The following is a 13,216-nucleotide window of genomic DNA, read 5'->3' on the forward strand; positions in this document are numbered from 1 at the left end:
TCAGTGGTGGGATGTTTGGCTCTGTCAGCGAGTCCATATACCCCACCACCTTGAAGGTGGGGCCTTGAAGGCAATGGGAAAAGCACCTTGTTGCTCAGCTGTAGGCCGAGGTGGTCTGCACTACCTCCCACCTGGAGGCAAAAGCATCCAGGATGCAGGAACCACATCTGCCCCACAACATCCCACCCAGATCTCGAGGCCAGCCCAGCAGACACACACCAGACACCCACCAGACCTGAAGGGGTGCCTGTGCCAGAGCTTGGCTTTCAAAATACCAAATGCCCCCTGCTTGGCAGCAGCCCTCCTCCCACTTGCTGCCCCGCGGGGCCACGGGCTGGTGGGTGCCCTGGGCCAGCCCCACGCACCCATCCCTGGGGCTGGAGCTGGGCCCCCTGGCACTGGGGTGGTAGCGGGGACAGGCAGCTCTGGCAGATGGCCAGTGAAAGCCACAGGGCTGGCTGCGGGCAGGGCTGGCACCCTCACTGGCACCCCTTCCTGCCCCACGGTGGGACCCCGCTCTCCCTGGGGCTGCTTGGCAGCTCTTCCCTAGGGGGACCCCCCGATGTTGCTGCACCTTGGTGGGCTGGTAGCTGTCAGGACACGGGACTTGGCAGGGGGGTCCTAGGGGGGACCGCCGAGGCCTGGGGGACACCCAAAGTGTTCCATGGGGGCTGGCATGGCTACGGCTGGGGAAGGGGGGGTCCCACGGTGGGTGCTGCAGGGGGGTCCTGAGCTGGCCGGAGGTCCTGAGGCGTGGGTGCTGGCACTCTGGGGGTGTCCTGGGGTGGGGGCTCCCGGCAGAAACAGGGCTGGAAGATCCCAGGCAAAGATGGGGGCACCGGGGCAGGGGGCTCCGCGCCTGGCGGGAGTCTGGGTGCAGCCGCGCGGGGCGGCCCCGGGCAGGGGGGTGGCGGGCACGGCGGGGGGGCCTGGCCGGGGCCCCGGGACGGAGGGGTCGGGGCCCGGCGGGGTATCCCGCCCCCCTGTGCCCGTCGGGGCGGGCCCGGAGCGCCGCCGGGGTGCCCGCCCCCCCCGCCGGGGCTCGGCACGGCTGGGCACGGCTCGGCGGGGCCGGGCCGGCGCTGCCCGTCGGGGCGCCGTGCGGCGGGGGAGCCCCGCTCCGCCCCGCGCCGCCCGCCCCGCCCCGCAGCCGGCTCTTCTCTCCGCTGCAGCCGGGATGGAGCCGCGGCGGGGCTGAGCGGCCGGGCCGGGCCGCGCCGGGCCGGGCCGGGGCCGGGATGGACGGCCCGAGCGGGGGCTGCCCGCTGGCCGCCCCCGCCGCCCCGTCGCGGGCGAAGCTGCCGCTCGGCATCGTCTTCTCGACGGCGCTCTTCTGCGGGGAGGGGGCGGCGGCCGCCGTCCTCTGCCTCTCCTACGACCACTCCGACGACCGCTTCTGGCTGGCGCTCACCATCTTCTTCGTGCTCTGCCCCTCCGTCCTGGTGCAGCTCACGCTCATCTTCGTGCACCGCGACCTCAGCCGCGACCGCCCCCTCGTCCTGCTCATGCACCTGCTCCAGCTCGGGCCCCTCATCAGGTGAGCGCGGCAGGGACGCGGCGACCCCCAGCAGGAGAACGATAGGGGACGCAGGGACCCCTGGCAGGGACACAGGGACCCCCGGCAGGGACATGGCAACCCCCCGGCATGGCATGGTAGGGGACGCAGAGACCCCCGGCAGGGACACGGGGACCCCCAGTGGTACACGCGGACCCCCGGCATGGTGCAATAGGGGACACTGGGGACCCCTGGAAGGGACGTGGGGACCCCTGGCACATGGTGCGGGCCCCAGGTGAGAGCAGTGACCGTGGTCCGGGCAGGGCGCCCCGGGCACTGGCTGTCAGCAGAAATCTGCCCCTGTATCACTCCGGCGTGCCCAGAGCTGCTCCTGACGGCTCCCTGTCCCCCTCCTCCCCTGGGACACCACTGCTACCAGGTGACCACGGGGGTCTTGTGCTCGGCTGCCCCTCTCCAGCCGTGCCAGGGTCGTGCCGGGGTGCTGCCTGCTCGCCTGCCTGCTGGATCCCGGCTCCGGGCAGGGCTCGGCCCTGCCAGCCTGTTGCACTCAGCTGCTGGGCAGGTTCTGTGCGCGGGCACTGCCTGCAGCCGGCGTTTCCCTCGGCCTGTGGGGTTTGCCAGGGTCACGCTTAGGCTGGGGGCACAGATGCAAATCCTGGCAGGGGTGCTTGAGGGTGAATAGAAACAAGGGTCCTGTCCCCCAGCAAAGGTCCCCAGTCCTGGGGCGGGGAGGGGGCTTATGGGACATGGAGGAGAGGAGATGAGTGCAGGAGCAGGAGTGGCATGGGAGCCGGGAGGCCACCGGACCATGGTGGGGAGGGGAGGGCAAAGGAGTGGGTGTTGCACAAGGCAGAGAGGTGCTGATCGCTCACTCCTTGGGAATGCTGCAGTGCTCCCCGGGCTGCTGTCACCCTGGCCACCATGCTCAGAGAGAACGCACAGGGGTTGCAGTGGGCAGCGTGGCAGAGCCGTCATCTCCATGGGGCTCCTTCCGCCAGGGCACGCCGGCAGCCACACTTTGGGGCACCTGCAGAGCTGCAAAAACACCGCGGCCTGCACCACGCTTCCTCCATCACCGGAAACAAGCAGGGTGCCAGAGGCACCCTCGTCACCACGTTTCATCTCCAGAGGTGGCCGGGGAGTCTCACCTCAGGGCCACCAGCTGCGGAAGGGCTGCAGGTCCACGTCAGCCTGTACTGGCCCGCGGTGGTGTTGCAGCTCAACAGCTGTGGCTGTCTGAGGTGGTTACGATGGTGTTTGGGCACTTGCAAAAGCCAGGCAGAGCTGCTCACGAGCGGCTGCTTCGGTTGGCTCCTTGGGCAGGAGATGGAGCCCAGCCTGCTAAGGTCTGGCAGGGCACCGGGAGCCAGCTGGGACTGCCCTTGAAGCCAGGCATTTTGATGAAACTGTTTTCCCGTTAAGAGTTTGCAACGAGCCATGAGTGCTGGCCTGATCTAGCAAGAGGATTTATCCAAAACCCTCATTCCATTTGGGTATGAAACACAGCAGTTACTGCTGTCCTAATGAGCACTCATAAATAATTGTGTCTGTTGGTCCCAGAGCCAGCCCGTCCCCGGAGCGGGAGCCAAGCCTGTCAGATGGGTCCTCCTCTGCTGATGGCCTCTGGCCCTCACACACCCGCTTCACGGCTGTGTGCGGAGGGGCTGGGGGTCGCGCTGCCTGCTGCCCGTGCAGTGGGGAGCAGTGTGGGAGAAACCCACCTCCCCTGCCCGCACGTGAGGGTGCCAGGAACTGCGGAAGCGCTGTCTTATCTGCCCATGTCACACTCTGCTTCACCCTGCGCTCCCCTTCCTGCCGTCCCCACCAAGAAGGAAATGTAGAAGCCTTCTGCTCAAGAAGAGATCAAAGACAGTATCAGAAAGTTTCCCTTGCCTCTGCTTAGAGGAAGAGATAGGTTTGGTGCTGGTGGGGAAAACAGAGCCCAAGGGAGATTAACCCCTTCCTGTAGCTCTGCTGCAAGCTATTCTGTACCCTGGATGCTGCACCCCTTGCAGCGGTTGTTGCACCCCTTGTCCCCTGGCCCCACACGCTTCACCCTGTGTGCTGGAGCAGAGGAGTGGCCACCAGGCATCGCCATGGTCCTGCTGTGACCCTGCCCTCATCCTGACATCCTGGGATCCTGCCCTCATCCTGACGTCCCAGGGCCAGGGACTGCCGGCAGCGCTGCTGAACGGTTGCCTGAATCAGTTGGGCTGAACTCTGCAGGAGCAGGGTCCGGCCAGCACCGAGCGAGGGGGGCTGGAAGGGCCGGGAGCGGGGCTGGAGGGCAGCGGGGATGTTGGCGGGGTGACAGGGGTCTCGTCTCTGCAGGTGCGTGGAGGCCCTGGTGGTGTACTGCCGGTCGGGGATGGAGGAGGAACCCTACGTGACCATCACCCGTAAGCGGCGGCTGTGGAAAGGCTACGAGGTGGAGATGGAGCAGGAGGTGGGCCACTCGGTGCGCCGGCTGGCCACACACCGCAACGCCTTCAAGCGCATGGCGGTCATCCAGGCTTTCCTGGGCTCCACCCCGCAGCTTACCCTCCAGCTCTACATCAGCGTCTTGGAGAAGTATGTCCCTGTCACCCGAGGTAAGGGTGCCTGGCACAGGGCTCCCCAGGGCCGTGCAGGCGGGACCCTACGGGGGCACGGCGGCAGCTCCTTAACTGTGTGTGCCGGTGTGGCAGCGGAACAAAGCTCTGGGGGGCATTGCTGGGGGCATGGCTGGTGAAGGACTGGACTCCCCCAAACATGGAGCACAAGCTGTGGAATTTGGGCGCTTGTCCATCCACTGGTTTGCTTTTCTGATGCTCAGCTCCCTGCTTTGCAGCTTGCAGTGAAGCTGGGGAGAATGGGAAGAGCTGGCTGTGACCAGGCTCTGCTCCCAGCCCTGGTCCTTGCAGGTGTCTGCCCACTGAGCCGTGCCATCCACCCTGTGCCCTGTCCCATAAAGATGTCATGTCCCTGCCGCAGGTGGTCCAGTCTGCATTAGTTACTGGTTTTTTTCTGGCTAGCTCCAGGCTCTGGCTTCCCCACGGTCCCTCTGTCAGATCTATTTCTGTGCCTTTCCCAACAGCCAAAGCTCCCACTCCCAGGCTCCCTTGCCTGCTCCCAGGATGTTTATGTGCTTGGGGGCTGGATGTGCCAGAGCAAACTTTTAACTCCTGCTGCAGCATGTTACCGAGCCAGGCATGCAGGAGGCTCTTGCACCGTTCCAATTGCAGCACTGTGTGAAGGAGCTGCCCTCACCGACCCACTCTCCCGGCCACGCTGGGAGCCCAGACCTTGCCCTCTGTGCCCACGGCAGGCGCACGGGAAGGGGAACATGGGAGATGCCCCACAGAAACCCTCTCCATGGCCACAGCCCCCTGTGAGGATGTTTTGGGGAGGTGGAGCAGCAGAGGGAGGATGAGCCTCAGCGCTCCTCCAGCAGCAGGTGTGGGAAGTGAATCCCGCTTGATGCATTTTGGATGATTCCATCGCAGCTCGAGTGTCTCAGCTCAGCTCTGCAGCTCGCAGCCACCACCACTGGCATGGCATGACTGGGAGCAGCCGCAAGCTTCCCTTTTTCTCTTGGGGTTTTCCTGGCTGCGCTGGATATGAGCATGAGTTCCCTAGAAATGACCTTGGATTTGAAGCCCCTGGATGAGGCAGGCTCTTGATATGGTCCTGGGGTGAATGGTCAGCTACAGAGGTGCAGCTCTTGGCCCTGGTGAGGGCAGAGGGATGCTCACAGCAGACTGTGCCCCACTCACCCTTGAGCAGTATTTCTTGCACAGGGCAGGGGGGTGGTGCCTAGTTCAAGCACAGGAATGTCCCCAGTTTGGCAAAGGCTTCTGGTTTATTGGTGTGGGGAGAAAATCTGGGAGCAGGGCCTCCTGCTGCCTGCAGCTCCCCCCACAGCCACCTCAAAATGGGGTCTGTTGTCACCAGCCACAAGCTGTCCCAGCAGCGCTCGCACTGAGCCTCCTGCTGCACGCGCCAGTGCTTGGCACCCTCCACTTCACACCCAGGATTGGTGCCTCGTGCTTTGCACCCAGGGCAGCAGAGCGGCTGGACACACAGCCCGGTCCCCGATGCTGCCTGACTCCCCTTGCCCTCTCTTTCTGCAGCCATCCTCATGGGCATCTGCCTGGTGTCGGTCACCTACGGAGCGCTTGTCTGCAACATCCTGGCCATCCAGGTCAAGTATGATGACTACAAGGTCCAGCTGCGGCCACTGGCCTTCCTTTGCATTGTGGTGTGGCGCAGCCTGGAGATCTCCACCCGCGTGGCCGTTCTCGTGCTCTTCAGCACCGTCTTCAAGCACTGGATCATCCCCATCGCTCTGGCCAACCTGCTGGTGGTCTTCTTCTTGCCCTGGGTGCAGTTCTGGCGAAGCGGCACCCGCCTGCCTGACAACATCGAGAAGAACTTCAGCCGTGTGGGCACGGTGGTCGTGCTTTGCGCCTTCACCCTCCTCTACGCCAGCATCAACATGTTCTGCTGGTCGGCCGTGCAGCTCAAGCTGGCCGACCGGGACCTCATTGACAAGTCGCAGAACTGGGGCCGCCTGGCCACGTACTACATGGTCCGGCTGGCAGAGAACACAGCACTCGTCGTCCTCTGGTACTTCTTCAAGACAGATGTCTATGAGAACATCTGCACACCACTGCTGGTGGTGCAGCTGCTCCTCGGCTACTGCCTGGGAATCTACTTCATGCTCCTTTTCTTCCAGTACCTCCACCCCTGCCGCCAGCTATTCCGGCACAATGTTGCCGACTTCCTGCACTGTGTCTGCTGCCGCCGGCAGCTGCCGGGGACCCCTCTGCGCCTCCAGGCACCCTGTGAGCCCGGCGTGAGGCACAGCATCGTCTGAGGCTTGGTCAGCGCCCGGCTTCTCCAGCTGGCTATGGACAGGGGACAGACAGCCCTGGGCTGCGCTGGCAGCCAGAGGGGACCTGTGGCACAAGCCACGCCAGAGGCAAGCACTGCCTGGCCCTGCAGTGGCAGTGGGTCCCAGTGTGGCCCTGCAGTGGCAGGGGGACAGGAGCATGCCTGCCTGCCTGGGACTATGCACATGGACACAACGGGCTTATGGGGTGCGGAAACTGCCTGCTGCTGCAAGCCAGCTGCCATGCGATGCACATCCCCTGGGGTGCCCCGACCCCCCCAGCCTGCCCGCTATGGTACATACAGGGACCTTGGGGCCACGGGTGCCAGTGGGACTGTTTTAAGCAGTAAAAAAAACTTTGCTGTGGCTGTGAATCCAGGTGCTGGTGGGTGGCTGGTGACTCACGTGGAGGGTGGGGACTGTCCTGCCGGGGCTGGCATCTGCACACACCCGTTGCCCACGTAGCCCTTGTCCTCATGGGCACCAAGCCGGGGCTGCCCCAGTGGCAAATGGGGATGGTGGGGATTCCCCATGATGGAGCTGATGAGGTACGGGAGCATGGCGGAAGGGGGGCCAGCCTTATCCTGTGCCTCCGTCAGCGCGGCCATGGCTGCAGGCCAGGAGCAACCCAGCATACCAGCAAGGAGCAATCCTGCCCAACCTGTTCCTCCAGGCTGGAGGCCCCAGTGCTGGCTGCTGTTCTCAGCAGGAGCGCCAGGCACGGCAGAGCTTGGGCCCCTGCAGCAGAGGGGAGGCAGGAGACGAAGGACAGCTGGCGTGCTGGCAAGGATGCTGATGGGACCCAGGCGTCCTGCCCCCAAACCAGGAGTGTGACCCTCCCCCCAGCACCCATCTGTGGGGTCAGCTTAGTTTGAAGGGTGCTTGGCGTCGGGCTGAGGGCGCTCAGCACCCTCGGGGGGCCCGTGGTGGTGCTGCACCACTGGTGCTCAGTCTCAATTCACCTGCTTTGGAGTGGGTCCCTGGGCTGGATCCTGACCCCAGCATGGTGCCTTGCTCCCAGGATGCTTCTCCTCCTTTGGTGGTTTTCTTGTAAAACAGAAGCAGCAAAGGCTGGCGTGGGAGGCCAGGCAAGGGCACAATTGCTGAGCTGGGAGCAGGACAGACTCTCCGCTACTTCCTCCCACCAGGAGATTCCTACCTGAAAAAAAGCCCGGGTTTGTCCCCAGATACTGCAAAGAACCGGGCAGAGCAGCCTGATGCCCTGCAGTGCCCAGCCGGGGGGCCACGGGGGCCACCTCAGTGGGAGGCCTTGCCCAGCCGGCACGAAGGGCTGGTTTTGGGGTGCCCGGTAGGGTCAGCCCTGCCTTCCTGGGAGGTGGCCTTTGGAACTACTTGGCATTTCCTCAAAGGCTTCTCAGGGGAAAGTCCCTGCGGTGCTGTTCCCGCCACCGGGGCTGCCGCCTCCATAAAACGGCGGGCAGGCGGCGGCCGCCAGGACATCGCACCATGGGCAACTGGCTGGTCAACCACTGGTTCTCGGCTGCTGTCCTCGTGAGTGTGTGGGGCTGGGGGCTCATCTGCCAGGGCGGGGGGCTAGGGCGATGGGGGGGGTTATGCGGGGCACAGTCTGGATACAGCACCGGGGGCCTTGCTGGGAAAACGGGGGCTGATGGGCTGTCCTGAGGGTGGGCTGCTGGGAGGGACAAGCATCCCCTCTGCTCAGCCAGCCTGCAAAGCCCCGGTGGCCAGGGGAGGGATGGGGTTCAGAAAACTTGTGTTGAGGAAAACAGGACTCAAAGGAAAGGGGGGGTCCCACTGCAGAACTTAAAAATGACGCTGCTTTGCCCAGCTGCTTTGCCTGGGCACTTCCCGTGTGAGAGCAGGAGGGTCCCATGAGAGCCCACACCGGGGTGAGGAGCCTGGACCGTAGGGATGATCTGCTGCTGATTGCCCGGCCAGCACCGTGCCAGCTGCTCGGTGCTGCATGAGGAGCTGCAAATGCGTGGGAAAATGGGGGTGTTCAGAAAGTGGGGTTATTTTCACTTTTAAATGACTTTTTTCAAAAAAAAACAAAACAAATGCAAGGCAGAGTTGGTTTGGGAGCTCTTCAAAAAATCAGTGGCTGAGAGACCAGTGTGGGCTGCAGCAGGGTTGGGCAGGGGACAGCAGCGTGGCGGGGCTGGGTGAGCCAGCGCCCTGTGAAACTTCCCCCTCCCAAAGCCTTCTCCACACAGCCCTGCTCAGCCCCGACCATCCTCTGGATCTGCCCTCCCGCTGTGCAGGCGCTGCCTGCTCCTGGCCTTTCCTCCTTCCTTGTGTGTGGGTGATGCACAGGGCCGTGGGGGACAAGAGAGTTATTTTTGAAGACTCTCACACTTTTCCCCAGCCTTGGACCCGTGTCCTGGCCCATTGTGTGCTGCCGCAGGTCATGAGGAAGCAGCAGGGGATGTGCTGTCCTGACACCCTCTGGCTGTAACCACAACCAAGTGCTGTGGGGTGAAAGGGGTCCCGGGCTGGGGTCCCTCATGGGGCCATGGATTTCCCCTGCAGGCAGCCTGGCTGGGCATCAACATCTTCCTCTTCACATACTACTTTCTGTTCTTTGACCGGGACGAGCGGTATTTCTACACCAGGGCCATCCTCGGGGTAAGATGTTTCCCTGCAGCACCCTGCCTGCCTGGGCATGCATGCCCCTTGGGGCCTTCCTGCGGTGGGGTGGGGGCTGTAGCACCCCATGCCCCTTCCTTGCCCTGTCCTCTTCCAGCCCTGCATCACTCTGTCCCACTTCCCAGCCTTGCAGTGCTCCATGATGGTCCCTATCTTGGTCCCTGTCTTGTTCCAGCCCAGCATCACCCCCTCCCAGTTCCCAGCCCAGTCCAGCATCACTCCCTCCCAACCCCCAGCCGAGAATCGCTCCCTCCTGGTCCCCAGCCCAGCATCACTCACTCCCAGCTTGGGTCCACCCTGTCCCAGTCCCAGCACAGCACCATGCTGGGCAGAGCTGTGGGGGCCAGCATGGGGGCAGGCGGACGTACCCCACCTGCAGTGCGGGACAGCAGCGCTCACCCCCGGTCCTCTCCCCAGTCCGCTTTGGCATGGGCACGAGCATCAGCCAAGTGCCTCAACTTCAACAGCATGCTGATCCTGCTGCCCGTCTGCCGCAACCTCCTCTCCTTCCTCCGCGGGACCTGCTCGGTGAGTGCCCCGCCACAGCACGGCCAGCGTGGCTGTCCCCATCCCTGTCCCCATCCCTGTCCTGATGCCACCGCCTCTCCCTGCAGTGCTGCAGGCGAACTCTGCGGAAACAGCTGGACCACAACCTCACCTTCCACAAGCTGGTGGCGTACACGCTGGCCCTGCTCACAGGTATTGCCCCGTGCTGGGCTGGGGCATGGTGGGGACTGGGAGGTGGCCATGAAGGTGACTGCCTGTCCCCTATCCAGCCGTGCACACCATCGCCCACCTCTTCAACCTGGAGCGCTACAACCACAGCCAGCAAGCCACCGATGGCAGCCTCCCCGCTGTCCTCTCCAAGATGCACCTGCAGGGCAGCAAGTGGCTGAACCCCATCCACTCCAACCAGACGGTGAGGGCAGCCTTGGTGTCCAGCCCCCTGCCACCACCTGTCCCCTGCCTCCCTAACCTCTCCTGCTGCCCCTGCAGACTGTTGAGTATGTGGCCTTCACCACCATCCCGGGACTGACAGGTGTCATCATCACGCTGGCGCTCATCCTCATGGTCACGTCCTCCACTGAGTTTATCCGCAGGAACTATTTTGAGGTCTTCTGGTACACACACCATCTCTTCCTCATCTACTTTGCTGGCCTTGTCATCCATGGCATTGCGTAAGGCTCCTCACTGCTCCCTGAAGGCAGGACAGCAAGGGGCAGCGGCCGCGTACGCCCGGTGGGGCAGCGGTGCAGCCCTGGAGAGGGTCCAGCGGGGCCGTGGGCTCCTCATTCCCAGGGCCGGCTAGCCCAGCTGGCCCCACACAGTGTGGCTCAGCCCCGTCCAGGGGGCAGGACCCGGCCCCCAGGCTCATCCCTCACTCCCCTGCAGCGGGCTGGTGCGCGGGCAGACAGAGGAGAGCATGGAGGAGGTGCACCCCCATCGGTGTGCCCGCTGCCTCACGCACAAGGCCGAGAACTGCAGCCACAGCTGCTGGAAAGACCCCGAGTTTGGCAGCATCCCCACCGAGGTAAGGCAGCAGCGGGACGGCTGCGGGGGGAGAAGCCCTTCCTCTGCCCTTGGCATGCTCTGGCCTTGGCCCTCCCCAACCCTTTGCTCTCCTCCATCCCCACAGTCCTGGAAGTGGGTTCTGGCCCCCATTGTCCTCTACGTATTCGAGCGGATCCTCCGGGTCTGGCGCGCACGGCAGAAGGTGGTTGTCACCAAGGTGGGTGGTGCAGGAGCCTGTGCCTGCTGCCAGCTGCTTCCCGCACTGCCACTGGTGCTGCAGCTCCCTGCCGGGGTGGTAGGCAGGGGCCACTGCCAAAGCCCCTTGCCCAGGGACAGGAGCCAGGTGGGGTGCTGAGCCCCATCCCTGCCCCGCAGGTGGTCATGCACCCTGCCCGTGTGCTGGAGCTGCAGATGCAGAAGAAGGGCTTTCGCATGGAAGTGGGGCAGTACGTCTTCATCAACTGCCCTGCCATCTCCATGCTGGAGTGGCACCCCTTCACCCTCACCTCGGCACCTGAGGAGGACTTCTTCTCTGTCCATATCCGGGTGGCTGGGGACTGGACAGAGCGTCTCGTCCACACCTTCCAGCAGCAGAAGTCAGAGATGCCCAGGTAGGCTGGGGAGCACCAGAACAGACCATCCCAGGGGGCTGGGGAGGCTGTACCTCTTACCCAGGCCCTCTCTCGGCCAGGATCGAGGTGGATGGCCCCTTCGGCACAGCCAGTGAAGACGTGTTCCAGTATGAGGTGGCCATGCTGGTGGGAGCAGGCATTGGCGTCACACCCTTTGCCTCCATCCTGAAGTCCATCTGGTACAAGTTCCAGCAGGCTGACCAGACCCTCAAGACCAAGAAGGTATGGGGTGTCCCATGGGACCAGCCGTGGGTTCCTCCACGCTGGGCTTCCCAGTTCTCGATGTTGCATCCTTCCACGCCTCCTGCTCTGCTCCAGCTTGGGCAACCCCTCTACCCCTGCATCCCAGATATATTTCTACTGGCTCTGCCGGGACACGGGAGCCTTTGCCTGGTTCAATGACCTGCTTGCCTCACTGGAGCAGAAGATGGCAGAGTCGGGCAAGGCAGACTTTCTCACCTACCGTCTCTTCCTCACCGGCTGGGACACCAGCATTGTGAGTCAACCATGGGCAGGCATGACTACGAGGGGGGACACGGGGTGGCCAGCTCAGGCAGGAGAGGCAGGGCGAGCATGTCAACAGCTTGCAGGCAGAAGGTCCAGGAGTGGCGTTTGGTGGGCATCAGCGAGGGATGCTCCTCTGTGGTGAGGGACTGGAGGTGGGCTCATGGATGGTGGCCAGGATCCTCACCGTCCCTGCTCTGCCCAGGCCAACAACGTGGCGCTCCGCTTTGACACTGCTACAGACACAGTGACGGGCCTCAGGCATAAAACCATCTTTGGGCGGCCCATGTGGAACAGCGAGTTCGCGGCGGTGGCTGCAGCCCACCCCAGGTGAGAGCTGGGCAGGGGGTTCAGGGTGCCGGAGCTGGGAGGCACCCTCTCCTCCCTGGCGTGCAGTGCTGGCTTTGGGAGGGGAGCATTTATCCCCTGCAGGTTGCAGGGACCCCAAAAAGCTCTTAAATCACTTTTCCCTGAGCCACCTGCCCAGTGCTGATGCCCCTTGTGCCGTGTACAGGTCGGTGGTCGGCGTGTTCCTCTGCGGGCCAGGGGCCTTGGCAAAGAGCCTGCAGAAGTCTTGCCACCAACACTCCAGCCTGGACCCCAGGAAGGTCAAATTCTACTTCAACAAGGAGAACTTTTAAGTGGCAGCCAGGCTGGGACCCCAGCAGGCAGGGGACCCTGCCAGTCTCACCCCCATGCTGGAGCATGGCCCGGGGTAAGCATCTGCTGAAGAGCGCGTACACCAAAGCTGTGCAAAACACGGCAAGGCGCTCCTTCCCCCTGCGAAGCTCCACGTTCAAAGATGATGCTGCCTTGACCTGGTCTACAAGGGGTCCTTGTGGGGAGAGCGGGCTTGCAGCACCACACGGCCCTCTGTCGAGAAACCGGAGACACATGCTGCCATGATGCTGCTGGTGCAGCAGGAGCACCCAGCGGGCTGGGCACAAGCATGGGACAAGGATGGGGACGGGACACGGGCAAGCCGAGCAGGCACTGGGAGCCAGATGTGCCCCTCCAGGTTTAAACTGTCCTTTGCATAAAAGGGTAACTTAAACTTGCTTTCCCTTATAATAAAAGCCTCCGTGCAGCTACGAAGGAAGCCCACTCTTTGCCCCCTTGTAGGGCTGCAGTAACAAAGCTGGTTCATAGCAAACCTGCTGGGGTGCAGGGTAAGGCACTTCCCCTCCACAGGGGCTGGCTGCCACCCCGGAGCCAGCCTGCACCACCCGTCAGGCACACACCAGCGCAGTCTGGCTTCAAATGCAGCTCGTGTAAAGGCAACAAATTCTCCTCAAGTATATGCAGAGAAGAGGGGAAAACCACCTTCCCCACCCAGGCTGGCACGGTAAGTGATACAGCAATGTGATACGGAGCCCTTCCTGCCCAGCTAGTGGGGACAGAAAGCCGAGCTCCCCATTCTGCCCTTCCCTTACACCCCTGGGAACAGCACAGCACCTAAGAAATCCCATCAGTAGTTCTTGCCCTGCTGCTAGGGAGAAGGGAGGAAGGCAAGTGGTCTGGACTTAGGCTAGCCTGGAGCCGGGCCAGACT

The 13,216-nt window shown here is 63.4% G+C and overlaps 2 protein-coding genes across 2 annotated transcripts; both read left to right on the forward strand.

Moving 5' to 3' along the window:
• The first annotated feature begins 1,074 nt into the window (after window positions 1-1,074).
• XKRX (XK related X-linked) lies at window positions 1,075-6,763 on the forward strand. Its single transcript, XM_037408529.1, has 3 exons — window positions 1,075-1,537; window positions 3,848-4,107; window positions 5,629-6,763. The coding sequence occupies exons 1-3, from the start codon at window positions 1,239-1,241 to the stop codon at window positions 6,372-6,374; spliced, it is 1,305 nt and encodes a 434-aa protein (XP_037264426.1). The 5' UTR covers window positions 1,075-1,238; the 3' UTR covers window positions 6,375-6,763.
• A 108-nt stretch (window positions 6,764-6,871) lies between these two features.
• NOX1 (NADPH oxidase 1) lies at window positions 6,872-12,756 on the forward strand. The gene is made up of 13 exons (XM_037408530.1): window positions 6,872-7,901; window positions 8,901-8,996; window positions 9,435-9,545; window positions 9,632-9,716; window positions 9,794-9,936; window positions 10,014-10,195; window positions 10,410-10,548; window positions 10,654-10,746; window positions 10,905-11,140; window positions 11,221-11,383; window positions 11,511-11,657; window positions 11,871-11,995; window positions 12,180-12,756. The coding sequence occupies exons 1-13, from the start codon at window positions 7,857-7,859 to the stop codon at window positions 12,304-12,306; spliced, it is 1,692 nt and encodes a 563-aa protein (XP_037264427.1). The 5' UTR covers window positions 6,872-7,856; the 3' UTR covers window positions 12,307-12,756.
• The last annotated feature ends 460 nt before the right edge of the window (window positions 12,757-13,216 follow it).

Source organism: Falco rusticolus, chromosome 14, assembly GCF_015220075.1.
Source record: "Falco rusticolus isolate bFalRus1 chromosome 14, bFalRus1.pri, whole genome shotgun sequence".
NCBI classification, from domain to species: domain Eukaryota; kingdom Metazoa; phylum Chordata; class Aves; order Falconiformes; family Falconidae; genus Falco; species Falco rusticolus.